Below are 26,034 nucleotides of genomic sequence, written 5' to 3'. Positions count from 1 at the left end.
TAGATTTGAAAATATGGTTTGAATTTCAACTCGATATCTTTAAGCGTTCTTGACATATAAGCTTTTGACAGACATACAGAATGGACAATAAAGTAATCTTGAGGGTTGCTTTTTTCCTTTAAAAGTACCAAACTCTAACGATGCGTACGTGAAGCAAGAACAGCATATATATATGTATGTGATATAACCCAACAAGTAATGCTATTTATCTTCACTGGTTACCAGAATGGGGAAACTTCCTAGTGGGAATCGAACCTACAACACAACCATCTCTCCTACCTTACAGTCTCACCTACAGTCGCTAAAATTAAGCATAATTACATTTTAAAAAAAATTAAAACTTGAAAAGCAAAGCAATCATTCACATATGACGATCTCAGAGAAGTTTGACTGATATTAAACCGGTACCAATGAACATATTAATATCAATTTTATGTCAATTAAATGCTAATTAATGTCTGTAAGTGTAAATATTATTATTTAATATAAAAACTGCGGTATTTAATAATAAATCCTGAGTCATTATAGTAAGTGATAAGTTATAAGTTAAGGCAAATGTTTTTCTTCAACAATTAAAAACTCAAATTCGTGAACATAATTATTTAATTTAAGAAATATTTAATTAATACTTTATATATTCACATATTTATCGTATATTTAAAGTATTGGCCCAGCCCAGAAATTTAAGTAACACAAAAAATTGCCCCCCTAGAAAATATTTCCAGATACGCCCATGCCAACATGCCATAACTTTCTAAGTCCAGCAGCATCGTCTGTCATCAGTCAGTCAACAGCACGGAAAGAGTTTTATATGATAATTCCTTTAACTCAACACACAAAACTCACTGCGACAAGCAACGACATACAAAAAGAAAACCAAATCACCAAATAAAAGTATGCAACTGTATATCCCCATTGTGCACCACAAATCGAGGGAAGGACCAAATTAGAATCAATTGCTTTCTAATAGCCCTAATGGAATGATTGTCCCTTTAAAGTATCAAAGAAAGCTTCGCTCCTACTCTGTCCGCTGGCACATTGTTTAAGTGACGTGAATGAAAGGATGTTGGTATCGTGTTACGAATATCTCCGTAATGCGTGTAAAGTAGCGCGCTGGAATGCTATTTGTTCAATAGTTTACTCTTTATGTACTCTTGATGTGTTTCTAAGAACGTGGATTAAGTATTTGAGCTGATGGCATTATTGTTTTAAAGACAATATAAAATTTACAATTTTACTATACAAATTAAAAAAGATGGATACAGCCAATGCAATAAAAAAATTAGTAGTAGGTATAAAAAATATTATTTCGTCGAAGAAAAATAACTTTACGTAGATTTTTATTTATGAACCGATGGATTGAACCGGCTCAGCCTCGCTCGCTTGAATTAAGTTGGTCAAGCCATTTTTAAGTATACTCAGAGAAAAACAAAAAAAAATCATTGTTTTGGGTTCTATTGGTAAACGGTTCCAATAATGGAATTCCAATTTTTCTCATATATCTTCCACGTACAGACAGTGTTCAGTTACAATATATAAAAACGTCTTTTAAAAATCTAATAAAAAATATTAAAAGATTTAAAATATTTTTTATCTCAAAAATCCAAACAAATGAATAGACAACCTTAAATCTTAAAACTACAACCTATATTCTTGATCAAGAAAATCTTTCAAGCATTGTAAATTATGAAAATTAGACGAATCTACGCCTGTGGTGTTAGCATGTATTATTTTTAATTAAATCTAATGAACAATGGCTTAGTGTAGGCTATTAGCGAGGAGCTCCCAACCTTAACGCGATACGTATGAGTACATCCTAAGTTCCTAATATTACTAAGAGTTTGTATGGTTGAGCAATTAATCTCAGGAACTAAAAAATGATTTGATTTAGGCTATTAGCGAGGAGACTCACAAGGCAATTAGGATTAGTTTAGGAACTATTTTTTTGCTGCATTGTCCATTTTCGAGGGCTAATAGGCTAACCAACTATACTTATGCTTAGAGTTACCTCGGGCACTTAGGATGTGTCTGATATCACCCTTTAAATCTTAGTAGCTAGTAAAGAATAATACAAATTTCAAATTGGTATACCAATATTTATCTAAATACACAAACCGATAACAGGTTCGAATCACACACGGGGTCATGTTTATGTTCGTAACATTTAAATATATTCCAAATACGATACGCGAAACGCAGCGTTAAGTTCCGCCACCCATCAAAAACTTCAAAACGTCCATAAAATAGAGATTATAGTGTTTAAAATCCTATATTATTGACGAAAAATAGAGTACAAAGTAACTTTTACAAAAAGACAGAATTAATTTAAAAATAAACTGGCCAGGTCAATTTTAAATTCATATACCATATCGATTGTCCCTCGCTGTCGACACTTGCCGCTTCTCGATCTTTCCATTTTAAATTCATGTTTTTTCCATTATTTCTTGCTTTATTCTTTTATAACCGACAACGTTTTGTATCGATACGATTGATTGTTAGTCGTTTCTCTTTTACTTTTTGTTTATATTTGAAGAAACTTAATTCAGAATTATTTATGTTATGTCTCTCAGATATGTCAATTAGCATTTAACTGGCGTTATGGCAATATAAATACACTTAAACTAGAATAATGTAGAATAATTAAATTATGCGTTAACTTTAACAAAATTCGTAGTTAATTTATTAAAATATTTATATTTCTATTTATATCTCTTTATTATATTTCTTATATCTATATGGCAAATACAAAGTAATGTTCCACCAGTCTCTTCTCGAACTTCAACTGGTGGAGCAAAACTATGCATCACTATGTTCCCTCTGCCTACCTATCGCCTACCTATCATACAGGTAGAGGTGTAAAAACAAGCAAAATTATTTTTTTTAACAAATATTAAAACTAAATAAACAGATATGTATTATTAAAAACAACAAAATTCTAACAGAACGTTCACCCGAAGCGAGCTTTCTATCTTTCCAACAAAAAAAAAGATAGCGGCCGCGTTTACTGTCCCTTTGTAACGTAACACCGAGGGCCCTTATCCGAAGTAATGACTACTGGCTGCTATAATATATATATTTGTATTTACTTGTTCGAATGATGTACAGAAGAAAATATTGACTATTTTCAACATCATCAGGTTCTCGCTGTATCCCTCACACAGCAAGGGAGGAGGAGGCTGGAGGATATTATACAAATAGAATTTGAAATACCTCCATACCACGTAAATTTCATCAACGGGGACTTTAAAATATACAAACAAATTATAACAAATATTAATAGTCTTAGTTTCAAAACATCAGATTCCCATACAAAAAACCAAGCTTCAACTATATCTTCATACAAATCTACCTTAATCTCGTATTCCTCCAATCATCACAACATACTTATCAACTCCACTAAACCATTTTCATGTCATAGAACTACTTGTGCTCATTTAGAAGAAGTAAGTTCCCTACTATTATTATAATAGTGAGGTATTTATCTTTTCTATTAGTGTTCAATTTTCAAATTGTTCCTATAACATCCACTATTAAGATGGACGTATGAAGGTTGATGCAACTGAAAGGTAGAATAAGCATTTCCTTCCTTTTATCTAAAATATGCATGGTCTACACAATCTGGATGCGTTTGGTCTCGTATGATGCGTGGTGGGAAACGGGAGTTCAGTCAGGTGTCTTATTGGTGTTTATTTTACGTAAATTTGCGAAACGTAAATTGAGTGGTGGGTGAAAGAACCTACGTTATTTGTGGTCTGTCGAATTCTGAGACGAAAATATATTTTTTTTGTTAGATTCACACTGTATCATGTGCACCGCAGGGTAGGCAGAGGGAACCTAGTGTTAAGACACTCCGTTACCTGTTTTCCGCCGAATTTTGAAGGCATTGTGTGTTGAGTGGCGAAACTCTAAACCGCATTTTGCCTCAACTTCATTTCCTCGAATGGAAATCAAACCTACAACTTGTCGCGTTTACTATCACACGCTTGTACTCCTGTGCCATGACTGGCCAAAAAAAAATGTATATGACCTTTCATTATAACAAACCCAAATCATAAAATACACTATCAAACAAAACAAAAACCAGAACAGCTACCACGACAGCACTTCAAAAGTTCAAACACAAGTGGTCCATTGTACCTATATATTTTTTACCATATCTTTTCTAACAGCCACAACTATCTTTATCTATAAAGAACTCAATGTAAAATAAAAGATTTCCAATACCTTCCTAGCAATGGGCGTGGACTATTAATGTTTTTTTTCACAGACTTGAGAAAGTGCAGCCGGCATGTAGTGGCGTGACTTCATAGCTCAGTGGCCAATCCGCTCGGATTTCTCGTATACCAGATACCTACTGTACGTGTGCACGTGGTGGTTGCTGGTCTGTTGAAGTCTTGTGTGATATATTATATTCTTGTATTAGAAAATTATTTAAAAAGTTGCTCTACATTCAAGTCAATATAAATAATAATTTATATTTTCGTTTGTTCGCACTTATTTATATTATTTATTTACTATTGTTACTTTTAAAACATTTTAGTAAGTTATGATAAAGGGCCATATGAGGCTTGGAAGTTTTTTTGGTAGAACAAAATTTTTAAGGTAGATTATTTCTTTTATATTAAAATATATATTTTTATAAAGTTAATAAATCATTTTTTATACGGTTAAATATATATAAAATAAAATAAATGCAGCTTTTTAGCACTTTTTCTTTTTAAGCCTTTCTGACTAAATGTGGAAGTTAGTACAACATAAGTATTTGTATGCTATAAATAGGAGCAATTGTCTTTGTATTAAGACTGGCAGTTTCATAACTGGAGCAAAATAATTTATATATTATTGAATTATTACCCTGCGCAGTTACTTTAAAATGAAGATCCGTTTGACGCTTTAACCGGCATGTAGCACACGTAGGCACAGATAATCTAATTTCAAAATACTTCATCCTCACTTTATACCCGAAGTCGAGGAAGCAGAGGAAGAACCTTGGGAATTTAGTTTTAAGACACTCCGTTCCCATAAAGACATTTCCTCTCCCCACTTTCCGCCGAAATCTCCAGGCACTGTGTGTTGAGTGATGGGATTCAATACCGTGATTTCCGTTGTTAACAGAACAAAGTAATGAAAATTGGAATTGAATCCACATCCAATGCGTTTACAATCGCACGCTTGAACCCCTGCGCCAATTTAACTACTAAGCTACTTACTTATTCCATTTACATAAGCCACCACTACCCCCCGGGACAGTTAGGCAACTCAACAATTACGTCTGACACACCAGAGTATTGACAAACCTCACCTACAAATATCTCAACAATATAATAATTTAGCAACATCGATAATAATAGATTGCACATATCGCATATGTTTCGTGACTGGGTTTTAAATATAATTAATACAAACATTTTTTTTTATCACTTTCACGCTGTATCCCACACAGAGGGGTAGACAGAGGAAACCTAGTGTTAAGACACTCCGTTGCCAAGTTTCCACCGAATTCTTTAGGCGACACCAGAGCGAGGAAATTAAAATATTAAATATTTCATGTCCTCGATTGGCAATCGAACCCACAACCTGTCACACTTACAATCATATACATGTGGCGCTACGCCACGGCCTCAAATTATTATTTAAAAACGCAAAAAAAAAAAAACAATATTCAGAAGTCAAGTAGTCCCATCAAGGCGAACGAAGCATTACTTATTCTCATCGAGATAATATACAAGCGTATTTGGCGGTGGAATGCGACCGTGCGGCCTCACTCGCCCGCCCGAGTCCTTGGGCCGGAAGTCTCGTCCCCACATCTGTATTCAACGGTGCACTCCATAAAATAAACTGACGTACGCCGTTATGCATTTTAATATGAATAATGCAATGGCAACCAGATTAGCTCAACTCTAGTTGGTTCAGGGACACTGGTTGTGCGTTCGATCCTCACTCGAGGAGTATCTCTGGTGTTTAGGCAAAGCGCAGCTTTGAATTATGCCACTTCCGGCTCCAGATTTCGTGTTGCGTGTGCCCATCATGTTGCAGGATGAGGAGCTCGGGGTAGAGCCCCAGTGGAGGCTTATGGTATTTCTACACTGTCTGAACTGCTCACATAAAGTAATATGTCAATTTCTTTTAGGTTAGCATGAATCAATCAAGTACTGCGAACGCGGTTAGTATGGTTTGTTTAAATTAAAAGAGTTTTATATGCACTTAAATTACTAGACACATGAATCACAAAGAGTACAATAAGAATATCATTTAATCTTTTAAATAAACAACAACATAAAAATGAGGTCGTCGTAGCGCATTGGCACAGAGTGTGACGGTATACACTGGTTGCAGGTTCGAGTCGCAATTGGAAGACTGAGATTACTTTCATTTCCTAACTCCGATCTAGATCCGACTAGGTTCCCCTACCTACCTTACTATATCTATATATATAAAATCGAAAGGTCACTCACTCATCACGAATTCTCAGAAACTACATGTGCTAGGAATCTGAAATTTTGCATACGAGTTACTTATAGGACGTAGGTGCTCGCTAAGACGGGAATTTGCAATATTCGACTTCTAAGGGGTTGTTTTTGGGGTTGAAAGTTTGTATGAAACTTCGTTACTACATGTGCTAGGAGTCTCAAATTTTGCATAGACGTCACTAGGACGTAGCCATGGAGACAGAAATTAATAATAACATAGTTCACGCGGGTGTAACCGCGAGCGGGCCGCTAGTATTGTATATATGTATTATATATAGTTTGTATTTATAAATTTAGTGTATATGTATCTATTTATGTATTTGGATATGTATTTACTCTTTTTTGTGATTATTTTTTTTTTATTTAAATTCTTAGTGATTTTTCTCCTTTGATAACTGCACTGTACTCTCTTCCCGCTATTTGACAGTCACCCACTTCCATTGGTTGGCTGGAAGAGATTTCTTTTAGAAATAAGCCCACCTTTGCTAACTAAACTTTTAATTTTGTATTTCCTATGTGTTTTTATGTGCAATAAAGAATATATAATAATTACTATAAACAGCATAAAGCGTGAAGCTTGAAACAAATACAGCCGTTTAATATTTCCAAATGGACAATACCAATAATTCACATCAAAAGTTCGAAAAACCGAGCCCCTGACATTGGTGACATCGGTGACATAGATGGCTTAATGGAATTTGGACACGCATACAATTATATATACCTAGTTCTATAATCGAGTTCCGTTAATTAATTATGATTATAGGCGCGAGTCCGTCGCGTGACGACCCGCCTAGCTCTTAAGTATCATCTAGTTAGGGCGACACCCAAATTTATACTCTCTAAGGGCGAGTATGGAACACGCGATTGAATTTACAAAATTTGAAAGTGTCTCTACTAATTAATAAAATTTGGATAATTATGTTGTAAAACTAGTCTTGTTTTGCGAGTTTACTTAAAAAGTTCCCTATATATAAGTTTTATCTTTGCTTTCGTTTTTCTTTTAGATTTAATAGAGGGAGGGGGGAACTTGGGAACCCAGTGTTGAGACAGTCCGTTTCCATTAAGACATTTCTGTTTCCCACTTTCCGCCGAATTCTCGGAACAATGGCATTTTAAAATGTATCTTAGCTTTGTGTCCCCCATATAGCAGGGAAGGCAGAGAAACCTAGTGTTAAGTTAGTGCCGTTTCCCTCTCAACCATGGATTAGCTAGTCACTAGCGTGTGACAGGTTGTGGGTTCGATTCTCACTCGAGAAAATTAAACATTTTCATTTTTTCGTTCTGGTGTTGAAGCGCGGTTTGAGTTACACCACTCCAGAACTCTGTGAAAAGTAGGGAGTGGAGTAACTTAGCACTAGAACGTGAAGCTAAAAAAATCATAGTATTATACATTTTCGGGAACCCAACGACCGACCACTATTAGTTTACAGCAACACCCAACTGTCGTAGAAAGGCACAGTGATCTACAAACCGCTATAGGTTTCTACGGCTGCGCACGCGCACGGCTTTCTCATACGTACTGGGTAAGTGGATGAAAGTGTGCCGCAAATGGTCGCACTTCCCGACGTATTATATGTATGTATGATGTATACATACTGTAAGTAGTACCTACTTGGGCGAAAGCTCCTTCCATATTATAGTGTGCTGGATACAAATACTTTCTACCTTTTTTAGCTTTAGTTGTTAATAATATACGTTATAGTATTTTTTTGCTTTGTATATAATTTGTTAGGTTATTTACAAACTAAAGGATATCGTTTGTACGGTTGTAGGTTCGATTCCTGCTCGGGAGAAGGATTTTATTTAATTATTTTTATTTCACCGCTCAGTCAAATAGACACCACCACCACCACCACACGTAATATCTCGAAAATTAAGCGTGAAGTGGGAAACGGTATGTCTTAACTTTAGGTTTCCTCTGCCCACGATACTTTAAGCAGCATAGAGTGTTAAACTACAAAAAAAATCAATAAATATATGATCTATTCATTTATTCCAGTCACTCGCCAGTTTAATACGTATCAATAGTAGAATTAAAACATATCATTGTTATGAGTAACTCTATGTTATTGTAAGTAAATGCTATTTTTATAACAGAGTCAGTCATAGAGCAACTTAGTCGAGTATATCTATTATTTAGTCATGCATATAGTAGAGTAGGCCGAGGAAATTCACTTTAGTGTGACATTTTTTTACTCTTTACGAAATTTCCAGACATTACGTGCTGAGAAACGGAACACAACGCTGCCTTTTATCTTACCACAGAGAAAACTTCATTATAAGAACACATCCATCTATACTAATATTCTCAAATATTTTATTAGAACACCCCAACAATGCCTCTAGCCAAAGTAAAATAAACTAAACTCATTGACTGACTGAGTCCAACATTCCAAGCATACCTATTCAACTCTGTATATGCGCGAGCGTGCGAGACAATCGACACGAAGGAAAAATAATGAATATTTTATTAGCCGCGACGAGCAAAATTCTTAGCTGCTTTTTTAGCTGGTATGGACAGAAAAAAATATTGAAATAAAAGTGAAAACTAAATTGGCCTGTAGCCTTACCTTACCTTACACTACAGGCCAATTTAGTTTTCATTTTTATTTTCAATTTATATGCATTTGCATTTTTGCATTTATACGCATTAGCATGCATTATTGGATTTTTTTCTAACAATAAGCACGTGCCGAAATGATTCAGTAATAATTTCGGCACGTACATTATTTATTAATCATTTCGGCACGTACTTGTGTGTTCGCAAAAAAATGCATTCTCTAAACTTAAAGACACAAGACATTCCTTTCATTACTATCCAATCAATTTTCGAAACATTGTATATTAAGTGGCGGAACCCAACGCTGCTTTCTGTCTATTAGAGGGGAAACGGAAATAGGGAAATGAAACCATTCCTCCGAGTGAGGAGGGGAAACCATGACCGTCGCGTTAACAGTATACCCTGAAATTGTACTACGATAGACGATAGCCTCAGCTGTTTGTAATAAAATCAGTTTGACGTTGCATTTCGCATACAACAGGGTAGGCAGAGAGATACTAGTGTTGAGACACTCCGTTCACCACTCGACTTTTCGAAGCATTGCATGTTGAGTGGCGGAACTCAAGGTCAGGCTTAGGCTTTGGTGCCAGGGCGAAGAGAAGAGCGAAATGAAAATATTAATAATTAAGAATTCATTCCCTCGAATGGCGATCGAACCCACGACCGTCGCGTAACAACATTGTGTCACGGCGGCTTCAAAAAAACAAAAGTGTTTCAATTAATTCCTCTCACGCCAGTGTTACGGGAAAACGTAATTTCGATATGGAATATAAAACGTCGATTTATTGTTTGCTTGAGTAAATAGCCTGTCCATTGCTTTATTAGCTGTGAACTGAGAGTGGTCGTGGTCATGGTATACCTAAATACCTACATATAAAAATAATGTAACTAAAACGATTAGATTAACATTAAGACTTAATTGCCAACTGTGGGACTTTGATATTATTGATGATATTATTATTAGAATATAATATTTTTTTAGTTTCACTGTATCCCCCACCTAGCATGGTAGGACGAGGGAACCTGGAAAGTCGAATTCTGAAAGCATTGCGTGATGATTTGCGGGACTTAACGCCGCGCTTAGCCTCGTTATCAGACCGAGAAAAATCAAATTATTCTTCTATTGAGAATCGAACTCACAACCTGTCTCAATTACTCGCACGCTTGTGCCGCTGCGCCACAACTAGATTTTTATTTATATCGGCAAAAATCTCAGATATTTATTAGATACAAACTAGGACCGGTTTTGAAATATTCACATCGGCCGCGATATAACTTGCAACCTTTAGAGTAGATAATGATAGCGGTACATTGAACATTTCATGTCTACATAGAGATATTTCAATATTTCTAGCTCAGTTTGTCGGTCTGCTAGTGACAAGCCCGCCACTTGAGAAAATTAATAATTTTAAATGTATGAGAACGTATGGAAGCAGTTCCACGTTTTTTCCTGTTTTTAACCTAAAATTTATCGAGACATAATGACAGAACTCAAGGCTGCGTTTTCTTTGCCTAATTTAGTTGAAATAATAGCTTAACTTCTTCATGCGGCTTCGTCTGTTTAAACCAGTCAAAAAGCAGCCAAAACCGAATCGATCGGCACGAAAAGCCAAGCTCCAAGCTATCACTATACAAAAATCTCATCAAAATTATCCATCCATTTGCTATTACTTCCTATTTCATTACAAAATATATACTTCCAAACGAACCCCTATAACAAATATACAAATGTTTGCCATCTGATGGTTTCCATATATTACTATTGTAATAGTATGTAGAGGGGACGAGATGAGGCATTATTTTTTTCCATTACAAGTACTTCCATACAATGTAAGGGTGACGAAGTGACATGTGTGAATAATTAAAATAATAGTTGTAATAAAACTTCATAGCCAGGCCCAGTGCCAGGGTGGCCAGCCTTTGAAAACATAAAATCGGGATAAAATGAGGTCAGTCGCGGCGCAGAGGCACAAGTGTGGTTGTTAACGCGACTGGGTGTGTGTTCGATCCCCATTAGAGGAAGAAGTGAAATATTTTTATGGTCGCTCTGGTGTTGAGGCAGAATTTCTTAAATTATTAAAAACAGAGTATCTTAAATTATCCCTGTGCCTACCCTGCTGAAGCTGAAGAAAATACCTGGACAGTCAGAAAATGTATTGAGCAAAAAGAGACATTTTTTTCTTTCTAAACGATTTATTTTATTTTTGATTAACCATATTTTTTGTCACATTATTAAAAATAATAAACTATCAGGATTATATTATGATGAACTTCAACACTGTCCTAGCTCTGTAGGCTCTCTTTGTCTCAGGACGTGTGGCCACCCTCCTCGGTCAGCGTGGGTTAACGACCGACGCTAAAACGCCTCTAATTAATTACAACGCACAATTAAGAATACTTGTACGCACACTAGCTGTGGCTAAGTAACTGGTTATTTCACTTCAATTTGATATACCTACATAATGTAAAAATTCTATGAACTTTGAAATATATTATAAAATATATCGACTATAAAAGATAAAACAAAAAAAATGATTTAGTTCCTAATAAGTTATTAAAAATCTTATTATTATTATTTTGTTATGTCTTTTAATTAAAATAATATGTTAATATATATAAAAGCTATTGAAATAACAAGCTACATAAGAGATTTCTGTTCTATTTATTTTACGAGAGAAAAATATAAATGTGATTTATTTTCAATTCTGATAAACGACATAATAATTAATAACCTAAATGTCTAATTTTAGGGCACGCTCTTCCCTACAGACTCTTCAACGAGTTAATATAAGAATTTCACAGCCTAATAACTGTATTGTATTGTATTTTTTAATAACTTTTAAATACTGAAATGGCTACAAATGTTTATTATATTAATATAATAAAATATTATATTATACTTATTTTAAATATTTACATTTTATATAGCTTTATACTTTTTCTTGCATAGAAACGTCACAATTAGTTTTGCCAGACAGAGGAACTAAATATAATTTATTACCTCGAATGGGGAATGAACCCACAACGATCACGTTGACAGTATGACGTTGTCCCACTGTGTTACTTATATATTGTTTTAGCTCCACGCAGCTATCCCGCATATATCAGGGTAGAGGCAGAGGGAACCTGGGTACCTAATGATAATAAAACACTTCCGTTCTCCATTCTATACCTTTACCATTCACGTATTTCATATTAAAATATGCATTTCGCAGTAATCCAACACGCCGAACGAGCTAACGCCGCCATGTTTTATAATTGTGTACAAACAATTTGCAAATGACCTGATTACTGTTACAAGACAGCAGTGCGAAACGAAAACTTCGCGTTCTTTGACTGTAGATATAACGTTTACTTTACTGTATGTCATGTATGTTTCTATGTAGATATCCGTAGCCAGGGGATTGCGTGTTGAGTGGTGGAAGAAGTTACCAAATGGAAGAAATGAAAATATTAATAAACAATAATTAATTTCCCCGCGAACCCACGTAACAAGATAAAGAAGGCGTTGAGTTCTATAACTCAATGTACATGTCTCGAAAATTAGGTGGAATGTGTGTAACAGTGTGTATCAACCCTCCTATATTAAAAAATAAACCTATATATTTTTGTAAAAAACATCAAAATATCTTGTTTTTAACAGAACAAGAAGGGAGACCGTAGAATAAACGGTTCATATAAAAAAAAAACATTTAAAACGCAACGTCGCGTTTTTGTTTAACAATACTATGAAAACAAAAAAAAAATGTTAAATAAGATAATATTTTCTAAATTGGAATCGAACTTACAACCACTTACAACCGTCGCCTGTACAGCTAGACACTTACCCACTGTGTAAAATATATCGTCATAAATTTATAGGTGACATATGATACATTATTTTATTGCTTGATATACTTGTTATTGTTTTGTTATTTATTTATTAATAATACATTGTTATTTTTAGTCTAACACTAAAATGTATATTACAGCGATTATTGAATATTCAATTGTTAGCATTTTTGATACAAAAACGTGATTTCGATAGCGGTCTTGTCTAATTGAGTGTGATCGTTACACGTTCACGTCCAAATCGGTTCTTCTTTGACTGAGCATTTTTAGACATCTCTAAATTATCAGTGGGCAGAAGGAATGTAGAATCACTCCGTCCCTAATAAGACACTTCCGTTCCTCACTTTCCTCTAAATTCTTAATGCAATACGTATAGAGTATATAGGAACTTAACGCCGAGCTATGCCCTTGTTACCAGAACGATGAAATGTAAATATTTAAAATAATTAATCTCCCCGAGTGGGAATCCACCACAACCAAGCCACGACGGCCTCAATCTATCTATAAACTGTATAATTCTATCTATATCTATCTATGTACACCCAAAGATAACCCAATCAAAATAATTTCTCATCTACCCACACTTAATTCCAACTATAGTGACTTCACTATAGTGTTAGATAGCGCGCAAGGTTAGCGAGGGCGATGGCCTGAGCCCCTCTTGACACATGGGAGCTCGCCGCTGTATAATATTCAATATGTAAGTTTGTCTGTGGACCACGCTGTTATGTTATAACTGTTTATTATAATAGTACAGGTATTTGCTTTTCATTTTAGATTGGATGAAAGTGAAATAAATTGTTTTTTTTAGGTTATTTAAGTTAAGGCGTAGGTTAAGTTGGGGAACGCTTATATTTGTAATAAAAATCAGCTTCACGCTATATCCCGCGTATAGCAGAATGTAGTGTTTTTTTTTAAATATCGAGTGGCGGAACTCAACGCCGCAGTTTCTTAGCGTAGCGAAAAAAAATTAATAACTAATTCTCTTGAACGGTTATCGAATTCACAATCGTCACGTCTACAATCATATCATACCCCCCCTCCCCCCTAACAGAACAAGAGTGTCTTAACCTATTGTTAAGACACTCTTGTTCTGTTCCCCACTGAATGACTTCTGGAGGCATTGCGTGATGAGTGGCAGAACTCAACGACACCAAAGCAAAGAAATGGAAATATAAACGTAAATAAATATTTCACTTCCTTGAGTGGGGATCGAACCCACAAGCGTCGCGTTACAGTCACACCCTTGTGCCGCTGCGCCGCGACGGCCTTAAGAACTTAATAAAAGTTAATTTTAAAATATTCCAATATAGAAACCCACTATTTCCTTCAAAACGAACAACCAAAAACCGGTTGTATCCCAATTTCATACCCTCCAATGAGCATACATTTCGTAGTATTGAATTACAATAGCCCCTTTTTTAGTGACGCAACGCTGCAACGAACGTCAGAACAAACTATTGTTTTAAATTTTGTTTTGTTTTTGTTAGTATCCCGCACTTAACACGGTAGGAGGAAAAAGAAGTGAAAAGCTAAAAAAGCTTTAAAGCTAATCCTCCCAAAACAAAACACAAACAGTAGTCTATACAAATATTTATTTCATACATTACTCATGCTATTGACAGCATGAAGAATTTTAAGCTGTAAAACATTTCCTTTTGTTTTTAGTGGTAATCGAACCTATAGTGACCACGTTCAATAAGACGGTTAGATGGGACCGGCCTAAGAAATATTTATTATTTTAAAAAGATCATTAATATTTTTGAGTTTTGAGTTTCCAAATGTTGAATTTAATTCCGTAACTAAATAATTTTATTTTAATTCAACGCCCGGCGCTCAACAACCAATGCTTTCAGAATTCAGGAACATAGTGTCCTAATATTAGGTTCCCAGATTCCCTCTGCCCTCTGAATGAGCTTTCAACTTAATTCTCCCAACAATCTTTCTCGACATTTCCGCGGAACACAAATAATAGTCTACGCAAAGATTTATCTCATCCCATCAACAGCATCCACTGTCTTAGAGGCGAAGTCGTTTAACCGTCGCGTCGTCGTCGTGTCGGCGTCGTGTGGCGTAAAGCGATTCGAGTAATTAGGCCTCAGTAACTGGATCTTGGTCAAGTCTCGAACGAATATATTTCACTTTTAATTGCATGTCTTTGAGAAACTAGCGTTTTCTCTGCTTTTAATGGTAATGTTTATTATAATTTTCTAGAATATAAGTTATAGCGAACGTAGAGTCGATCAGTGTGGGTACGATTCTCATTTGGAGATAAAAAAATCTTTTTTAAGTCAACCGGTTTGATAAGATATAAAGCGGCGTTAACACGAAAGAGCAGAGATGCTCATTATGAGTCATAGAGTAAGGAGAAGGAAGATAGCTTTAAGACACTTAGTGCCGCGGTTCGTCTTATTACCAAAGCGGGGAAAATTAACTAATGCAGTCCCCCGAGTGGGAATCGAAACCACAACCACGCGCTGTGCCGCTGCGCTACGACGGCTTAAAATAAACTTTTCGTTAATTTACAGTTTTAAGCTCAGTAGGTTTTAAATAATAAGAGAATGATCAACATCTGGCGACCAAACAAAGTGTTCTGAAATTGCCTTTTTTTATTTCCGAGTAAGCTAGTTTTGTTATTGGTTCACTTTGGAGGTGTCAATCTTTTTGTTTAATAGCAAACAAGCATTTCCTGTTTCTTATTTAAATGTGCAATGTTTTATAATTATATCGAACCTTCCCTCTGCCTACTCAGCTTTGTAGCGTGAAGCTAAAAAAAATAAAAGAAAACACCGTCGTGGCTTAGTGGGACAGCGTCTGACTGTAAACGCGATGGTTATTGTTTCGGTCCCCACTCAGGGTAATTATTATTGTTATAGCGTAGTATGCAGGGACAACTTTATGTTAGAAAACTCCATTTCCCACCCACCACCCAATATTTGCGCGCTTTGCCTTCTTTAAGCATTAATAAATATTTTAATTACCGGAGTGGGAATCGAACCTTCAACCGTCGCGTTTACAATCGCACGCATGTGCCCCTGCACCAGCCATGACACTCTCTCTACAAATACAGTCAAAAAATTAAAAATATAAATGGTTTGTCTCAATATCAAATATGTCCTTTATTAGACTTCAACTAGCTACAGTCTATACTGATGTTATAAAGTTGAAGAGTTCCTTTCGTTGAACGCTCTGATATCAGAATATCAGAAACCACTGGAATACGAATTGAAAAGTCCTATCATCAGAAGTCAATATACCCTGGAACAGGCAGGCCATATTATATCTCTATAATCGTTTAGAAGGACGAAGCCGCGCTAAAAGCTAACTTTTTTTATTTGAATTTCTAATATTTGAGGTCAGTTGTGGCGCAGGGGTAAAAGCTTGCGACGGTAAACACGACAGTTAGTGGATTCGATTCCCACTTAAAGAAATGAAATATTTAATATTTTCATATCCTTGCTCCGGTGACGAAATCAAGCGCGGCGTTAAGTACCACCACGCAATACGCCTCGAGAATTAGGTGGAAAGTGAAGGACGGACTTGTGCTAATGGGTTCGGAGTGTCTTAACATTAGGTTCCCTGTGCCAACCTGGCTGTGCCCTAATATTTAACTCACGAAATTCTTCTTTTAAGCCCAGTGTAAAGGTGAAGCGTCTTTGGAGCGTGAAAACGAGGCATAATATTAATGTCTCCGAGGTATAATGAAGATTACGAGACCGTGAAAAGGTAACTTTCCTTTTTATAATCAAAGTAAATTATTTTTATTATGAAAATGAAAGCTATTTCTGTATTAATACAGAAATAAGCATAATAATAATAAAACAAATTTAACATGCTTTTAATATAAACAATAAACAAAAGATGATTACACACTAGCAAGTAGCTTCCTGCGCTATTGTTTATATTACGAGTAGGTACGACAAATATTTGAGGGCGGACCATATCTGAAGCGACGCGTTTTAAATATGCAACTAGTTTGTAATAAGGGGGTGTTCACACTGTAGTGCCGGTCGCGGTTCGTACTTGGTAAGAGATAGTAGGAGAAAAAAAATATGTGTTGATGGACTGGAACTTGACAGGAAATATATGAATGCTCTGATTATTTCTCATATAAGAATATTTTTAACCAACCGATATCGGATTGAGAACGAACTATAGTTGTCAGTATAGTGTGAATCCGCCCTATCTATTGCGTTTCAATATGTTGTTATCTTTGGATCTGTACAGGAAGTTATTGATGTATTTATTAATGGTTAAGCTGTTTTTTTATTGTCTATTTTTTTTTAAGATTTCGTCTTTTTTTCTTTAGCCTCATCTCTCATCTCTGTATCCCGCATATAAAATGGTACGCAGAAGGAACTACTACTTTTGTGCAATTAGTCAATATTATTATTTATTTTACATCACAGAAGGTTCTGTAAAAGTGAATACTTTCAAAAAAATATTAAAAATATCATTAATTAATTAATAATTAGTTTATTTAAACAATACAATGCCGATTGCTAACGGCCTCGCATCATGAATAGAATCCCTATGGGATAGACCGTGATTGCACCTACCAGTACAATCATGACAAAGATCTTAAATAGGGAGCCTACGGCGCATGCGTTGAATTCATTATAGAAATATTATTAATAATTATTATTGAGCTTTTATTATTTATTGAAATCTAATATTTTAGCTTCTTTGTTTTATTATTATTATTATATATGTGGACTTTATTTTCATTAAATAGGTGACATTTTAATTTTCGTAATGGCGGATATGCGCGAGTTTAAGAATTTCATAGAAACATATTAGTTTTTTGTGATTTGATATATATTTTACAAATGATATAATTATTATATAAAAATTATTAATTATGTATTTTCCAAATATTTTTGGAAGTTAAGATAAAATAATCGTTTTTGCTAAGCTAATAAAATTAAATCAATTCCAATAATAATAAAGTCATATTCTGATGAATATGTTTATTATATAATTATTATAAAATAGTTTTATTTAAAAATTGTCAAGTATTTTTTTTGTAAGATAATATTGAAAGGGTCCATTGGTTTAAGCTAGCGTCGTAGAGTTGGAGCATGCGCTGTACATCATGTATAGTACAGTCGACGAGTCTTGGCCGCCCTAAAATTAGACTTTCTGGACTATCGCTCATTGCTCACTCTGGAGGAATATTATGAAAAGTGTAAAAAAGTATGAAATCAAATCTGCGCAGCCCTCTACAGCTCTTTAGCCTCTGCATCAAGGAGGCCAAAACTCGACGAACGTACTATACACGCCGCGCCATAATGCCTGTTTCTATCTATTATAGATTTTTTTGAATTGTACAAGTTTTTAACTAAATTATTGTTGGAATATGCTGATAAATAGTATTATAGTAATACAGCTTGAGTCATGCCTGCTCGGATCGTGATGAATGAAGAAAAATAAAAAAATATGTTTTAAAAGATTATATTTTTGATTTTCATTTGTATTAATTTCGACATTATTTTTAATATATGTCGTTATAAATTTAAATTTCATAATTTACCTAGAAAATATTATTTAAAATGTAATTATACATGTAAATTTTTAAAGTCTTAGAAAAAAAAAGGGATAGACATGATTAAAATATGAAAAGATAAGCATTTATTTAAAAAAATAATCTACATTTACTTCGCAATGCCGGATTTCGCTGCGGCGCGCAGCAGTCTACTTACATCAGTTAAAAAAAATGAAAAAACAAACCTGTGTGCAAATACAATTTTTAAGAGAAATTAAATAAACATAATAAATATGAAAATTAATGATAAATTCATTCATTAACTTTTATTTTAATAAAAAATAGACATAAAATGATTAGAGACGTTTATCGTTAATTCAAACAAGGTACGATTGATCGATGCGCAAGCAATGAAAGTTGGTTAAATAAATGTTAAAAAAGGGGTTTAGGCGTTTCAGTGCATCCATATAAAGCGACCTTACCTCATATTTGATGCCGGCGAGCCGCAGCCATGTCTCCACCTTCAAGCAGTACGGCGAAGTCGACGGCAACAAAGGAGTTCTCGAGAACTGGTACAAATATACAACGTCTTTTTCGAAATTAATCTTGTGGACATTCGGCTTGGGCGGGGCCGGCTCCACTTTTTTCTCCTCCGGCACCTTCACCTCGGTTTTTTCGGATGACGGCGGCTCCTCTTTTGTCTGCTCATTGTCTGGCGCGTCCTCCTTCAATTCCTTCTCTTTCTCAGTATTCTCCGGCACGGTGTTTATAACTTCTGTGGCCATTGTGAGGACGGGGTGTTGAGCACGAGTCCTTTATTCACACACAAGAGTTTTTTTGTCTAATATATAATTCGTTCACTACCGCCAGCGGGGTGCGTTAGCTGCGTGGCGAGGACTGACTACCGCAAAGCCGCACAACAGATAGTCAACTGACTGAATAACTGGTTGCCAGGCAACGCTATTCAATATTCACGCCGCACTGGATTACAAAATGGCCGCTCCCGCAATGTTGCGGATATGTCAAATTATCGCTTTTTTATAATAAATAGTTGTAATGACAAGTTTTGAAGAAAACAAAGAATGAATATTGTTATAATTATATTTAAAATCTTAAATATATACAAACATATTATGTAAATAAGTCTTAAAAGTAAAGAATTGTATTTAGGCGCGAAATATAAAATATTTGACAATACAAAAATATTTTCTTTTGAAATAATGTTATAAAAGGAAAACCGTATATTAAGTAATATCACAGCTTTATCTTATACTTCCGTGAATATTAATCTTCCTTTACAATGGAGGAGAGAGAAAAAAAAATTCTTATGAAAGAGGATTACAAGCTTTCCTCGATTGCACTCACATTGGTATTAACTTTTCGCGACAAGACTTGTACAATAGTTAAAACCTTCCAAACAATTATAAAACTTTGCATTACTTCAAACGTTTTTTAGCTTTACGGCAAAAAAATCTTTCATTCGCCACTTCATTTTTTTTTATGGTGAGTGACAATTACATTTGATTCAATTTAATAAAATGAGTATCCTTTTATATAAAACATATTATAAGTATTTTATGATTAAGACTTTATTCACAAAATTCTTATGAAGCAAGTTAAATAAAAAAAAATATAGACAGGCTGGACCTTATATTTTTATTTTTCTATAAAGTAATTTGAATGAATCCAGAAGTAGGTGTCTCGGTTTATTCTTTTTTCATCTTCAAGTTTATTGTATTCTAAGTTAGCATAAAAACTTTTGCGTTATACAATTAGAGATGAGAGAATTTTGTATCGGCTAAATCATAACATGGATTTGTATTTAAGGCCACCGGGAAGTACGTACGTGAAAATTATAAAGTAATATATTTTAACTATTGAAAAGGGGAATATCAAAATAAGAAATAACAATAACTAATGTAGCTATACTAATACTAATATTGAAAGAAATATAAATAATATGTTTATAAATTTACTAATAAATATAATGCGTACCTATTAACGCACAAGCTTGTTATTATTACGTAAAAGTACTTAATCAACTTTTCAAACTTATAGGAAATAACCTTAAGTTTAACATAAATAACAAAATATCATTGATACAACGTTGTTTTTGATTATATAAGGGTAAAATTCATTTTTAAATCAAACGACATATAAGAAAAGAAAACATATATAAGACGAAAGAAAAAAATTAAGAGGATAATTTCCAGCGTATTTTTATGTAGAATTTTTTTTATTGATTTCTTATTATGAGTGAGAAAATTATTTATAAACTTTTTTTGTCTGTATTTCGATAATTACTCATATAAGTGCAAAGCTCAGCTAAAGCCTCGCTAACCATATTTGTGAGTTCTTAAATCTTAGATTCCTAATAATTTCTCCATTATCTTTTAAGTTTTCTACCTTTTCTACCTTTTCCTTCATATTACTTCAATAATTCTAGGTAATACAATAATTCTTGAATATGGCTTTAGACCTGGAAGAGGGTCTATGGATCACAGCTTTTCTCTCCGCATGATCACGGAAGAGTTTTACAGAGTTGTGAGAGCGAAATTATAGGAGATACTACCCCGGTACAATATGAGCGGATCCTTGCTGCAGGCTGTAGTCTCTTTACAGAGATCAGAGAGTTATTATATTTTGCCTTGCACTTCATATAATAAATAATTTTCAATGGCAACACCATCAACATTAAAATATTATTACAAATTGATTTAAAAGAATTTGTATAAATAATATTTATTACAGTTTCACTTCATATAGCAAAGTAGACAGAGGGGACCTAGTATTAACCACCACCACCCGCCTAATTTTAGAAACATTGCGCGATGAGTGGCTGGTCATAGCGCTGGGCTTCCTTTTGGTAAAAGAGAGAACAAAATAATATTCACCGAGTGGGAATCTAACCTATAAGTCTCGACACTAGATTAGACACTACCACTGCACTACGACGGCTCGAGTTAGTATAATAATAACTTATTATTTACACTAATTCTTGCTTTTATACTACTTTAGCTATCTTTATTTATATATTAGCTAGTTCCATTGACAGTGAGTATATTGTTCAGAATGATTCAATATGAGTCATCGTCTCATAAATAAAAACAAAACAATGTTTTTCAATGGTGTACTTTTTTCCTTTGATTATTTGTTTAATGATTCGTTATTTAATTGTTATTTTTATTTATATGTCAAACATCTTTTCGGATAGTGTAAGACGATTAAGATTCAGTTAAAATATAACATAAAATATATGAAGAGGATTGGAATAAAAAAATAACAAAACATAGTTTCAAAAAATATTTATATTCAACATAGCACTTAACTACAATTATTTACTACCTATTACTAGTTTTACAGTACACGCCTGTTCGTTTAAACATAACAAACAATGAGAAAAAGATAAGCTTGTATATTAAGAACAATATTTAACTAGTAAGTTATTATTGCTCTTTCGCATATTCTCTATAAAACGCCTCATACGCGCCTGTGTTTCTAAATAATATTTTATAAAATATACCTCTATACATATAAATACATGTATATTGGAATAGACTCCCTATATGTAAATCGCCCAATAAGTTTCGTTTTTTTAAACTACTTTTTCGTTTCCTTAAAGCTGCGTTTACAATACAAAATGTGTAAAATAAGCTAATATTTTTATTTTATTACTTATTCTAAGCCACTGTTAAGTTAAATGCACATGATGATTACGTTGATTAAAATATTAATTAATTAAAAGTTTTTTTCTGTCGTTCTGTATTATTATTATTATTTCTTTTAATACAGTATAATAAAAAAGTAGGAAAATATCTAGATAATGTTTTCTTTTCGTTGTATTTGATCATATAACCTTTTTAATTTTTATAAGAAAAAGGTTATACTGTTTAAGACAAACATAGCAATTTTTTTGTTTAAACATAATCATCAAAAACACGGCAATTTTATAACAAAGTATGTCAAAATATATATTAAAATTTAACTTATAAAAACACTATTTGGTTTTTTACGTTTAATTTTTTTTGTCACTATAATTATAACTAAGTCATTGTCAAACACTAGAACGTACACTATGTCTAAAAACTCACAATATGTCTAATAACTTACGTAGGTTACATTTGTTACACTAATTCACCTAATTTAGTGATTATGCGTAAGTATTGCATTTTCTTTATGGTGTGCGATATTTTTTGATATCTAAGAGCTTGCTCCTTGATGTATAACTGTGTGAAAAATTATAAAAAACATAAATATATTTTTTTGTTATATTATTTAAGATTATTTATTTACGTTTTATGCTTTATTTGTTTTACTGTATACATTCGAGTATATGAGCGAATGTAACCAAAATTTTAGTATTCTTAATTTCTTCGCTAGGACGAACAGAATAAAGAAAAACAAAATGCTTAATGCTATTTATTAACTTTTTAAAACTATTTTGCACTATTCAATTCAATTTAAAGTGCTAAAACTGTCCCAAAAATAATACATTAACAGACCACCTCTTCTTGTACCTACCTAAATACAAAAATGTATGGATTGTATTAATAATAAAACTTACATTTTTTTTGTTTATTCACTCCAAAGGCAATGCAATCTCGCTAGTTTCGATGATTATTCGAATATCCTATTAATAAGTAACAATAATTTCTCAAAATTGCTAGATGTATATACTAAATAAGAGAACAATAACATATATATAAATTATTATATGTGAAATTATTAATAAAAAAGTGTTGTATTTCCGTCATTTACTAGTTATTAATAGCGACAAAACGATAAATAATGAAACATATGAATGTTACGCAGATAAATAATACTTTAAGGCACACTGACAATTACATTAAAGACACTGAATTAAGCTTAATCTGAGTTAATGTATGGCGTTTTTTACTGGTTTTTGAATCACGCTGTAAACATAAAATAAGGTATAAGTCTCGATTGTATACAGTTATGCAAAATGTCTCCATAAATTATGAAACATAAACCATTGTTTTACCAAAAACATTGTTTTTGTATATACATTATTTATGTATAATATACATATATACTATATGTATTAATTTAGCATTATTTATTAAATAATCGTTTCTGGAAAATGTGTGGTCTGCGAATAACGACATTCGAGTGAAAAACATTATTCTGGCAAAACAACGAAGTATTGTTGATGCTGATTGATTGATTGTTGATGTTGATTGAGCTCTTTTACTAATAAAATAAATATTTTAATAGACTTGTAATTTTTCTTGAATCAAAATTGCATAACCAAATACAATATAACAATGTGATGTTACTATCAGCGTATTTCACATGAAAAGTGGTTTTTCAAATGGTTTCAAGATTAATTTTAGATGTTGTATGCCCATCTATAATATGTATAGTATCACAATACACTCAGATGTTATAACACATTTCTTGAACCACTCTTCGGGAACAATGTACAAAACAAAATATACATCTACTTATATTGTCATCAAAATTATCTGCCATATTGTTTATTATATAAAAACCATTTAAAAACGTAAACATACATCATATATGTAAATACAACTAATATTTGAAGACACGAATGAATGGAAGTGACGCGTCGCATTTTCAAATGAATGAAGTTTTTAGCGGCATTTAAATAATTATAGACCTTAAATTTAGTATGTTCTGTTATATTGATATGAAATACAGTTAGTTGCCTTTAAATTACCTTCATTCATTCAAATCATCAACATAGCCGTATTCAGCTACATATATCCAAAAATATATTTTCTACTTTTTGATTGTCACACGATGTCTAACGCGTCAAAAGACTTGTATAGTATAGAATAGTATAGAAGATTGTACGTTTATTATATTGCTTTTACTTATTCAGTTTGGCGCTACTATGTTATTTTTACTAGTCGCTTTGTACTAATTAGTGACTAACTTAGTCTTATATTATTCAATTAGTTTAGTCGTCTGGTTGTCATAGAACTTTTATAACATTTCAAAACATAAATATAGTATGCATATTAAAATAAGATAAGATTTGATTGAGTGAGGTGAGTGAGAGACAATGAATAACAGAGTTACTAACAGGTAGATTCTAATATGCTTATTTACAATCTCACACGGCATACCAGTTACAATATTACAATTCTAAATAAAAAACTAAATACAACGAGAAGATTCTTCTCCACAATGTCCTAAAAAATAATTTAAGACATCCTTGCTCATAATTGCTATATAATGTATATATAATATGTAACGAGACTTGCCGTGGCGCAGTGGAACAAAAGCGCGACTGTACACGCAACGGGCCGGGAGTTTGATACCTACTTTAGGAAATTAAATATTTAATTATATTTGATTTTTATTTCCTCGATATGCTAACGAAGCAAACGAGCGTTGAGTTCCACTACTCTACACGCAATATCTCAAAATAAGACGAAAAGTAGGGAAAAAAAATATCTTAACACGAACGGAATATCTCAACACTAGTTGGTTCACACAACACTGGTTGGTGGTTCCCGCTGTCTACCCTGCATTGTGTAGGATACAGAAAAAATCTATACATGTAAGTATTTATGAAAATTAAAGTAATCTATATCAACCAGACTAGCATGTTATTAAAAACAAGCCAACTACTGGAAAATCTTACAATTATATCAAATGTTAGCGATCTAACATATCTTTAAATTTAAATATTTTTAATATATACATTTCATTTGTGCTGTAATTTTGGTCAAAAATCCATGTTATTTTCACCAAAATATAGGAATTAAATGGCAGTTATGTCAGTAATATACCAAATTATTTATAAAACTTATGAAATTTTCAAATATTTAATACATAATTTGCTATAAAAATGCATTTTATTGTGCATCTTGTTTGGTAATATGAATAATGTTAACCATTTTAGTAATTTTAAGTTAGATTTTATTATTAGAATTTATTGATTCAAATAAAATTTTCTAATTTTTAAGACAATTTACTAAATTTAAATGATAAATAGACGTGACTGAGAATTGACGTTAACGGTATTAATAATTCCGCTTTTAATATAATTATTATCGCTTGATTAAAAATATTTCGTTAACAAGTAAAATAAAATTTAAGTTATGATAAAACAATATGTAATGAATGATATCAAGTATTGCTTAGTTATTGTTATTTAGAATGCAATATTAGTTAAAATATGTAACTATAAAAATGAATATAAGTTTTTGCTTATTTAATTATATACATTTTTGTTAAATATAACTAAAATGTACTGTGTAATGTTAATATGACACTTGTCGCAAGGACGCAAGGCGACGGTTGTTGGTTCGATTCCTACTTTGTGTCATAAGGCAGAGCGGCGTTGAGTTTCGCTAGTCAATTCGCTTCAATGTGGGACGGAAGTGTCTTAATAGGAACAGAATGTCTTAACAATAGGTTCCCGAGGATCCCTTGTCCTACCTTGCTATATGCGGGATACAAAACATTTCAAATAATACATGCAAGTGTACGTAAACAATTATTCGCAATAAATAGAATTAAGCGATAATATATAGTTATATGTATATCTAAAATATTATATTCAGTCAATCTAGTCTATCAGACTACGCACAGCGTTAAATTCCGACATTTTACATGAAAAACATCTTAAAATAAAAATAACTTGACATAAAAAGATTAACAGTAACGTGCCATATCTTTAGAAAGACAAA

The 26,034-nt window shown here is 33.0% G+C and overlaps 1 protein-coding gene across 1 annotated transcript in view; it reads right to left on the bottom strand.

The window, feature by feature from the left end:
• fax (failed axon connections) overlaps positions 1 to 19,286 on the bottom strand; it is a 40,917-nt gene extending 21,631 nt beyond the window's left edge. The window contains exon 1 of the mRNA XM_085206186.1: positions 18,832 to 19,286. Coding sequence (XP_085062312.1) covers positions 18,832 to 19,134 — 303 coding nt within the window. The 5' untranslated portion in view covers positions 19,135 to 19,286. The remainder of the gene's footprint in view (positions 1 to 18,831) is intronic.
• Between the last annotated feature and the right edge of the window lie 6,748 nt (positions 19,287 to 26,034).

Source organism: Heliconius melpomene, chromosome 21 (genome assembly GCF_056956725.1).
Source record: "Heliconius melpomene rosina isolate 202511_hmr_F chromosome 21, ASM5695672v1, whole genome shotgun sequence".
Classification (NCBI taxonomy): Eukaryota; Metazoa; Arthropoda; class Insecta; order Lepidoptera; family Nymphalidae; genus Heliconius; species Heliconius melpomene.
This window is presented reverse-complemented; position numbering and strand designations above follow the sequence as displayed.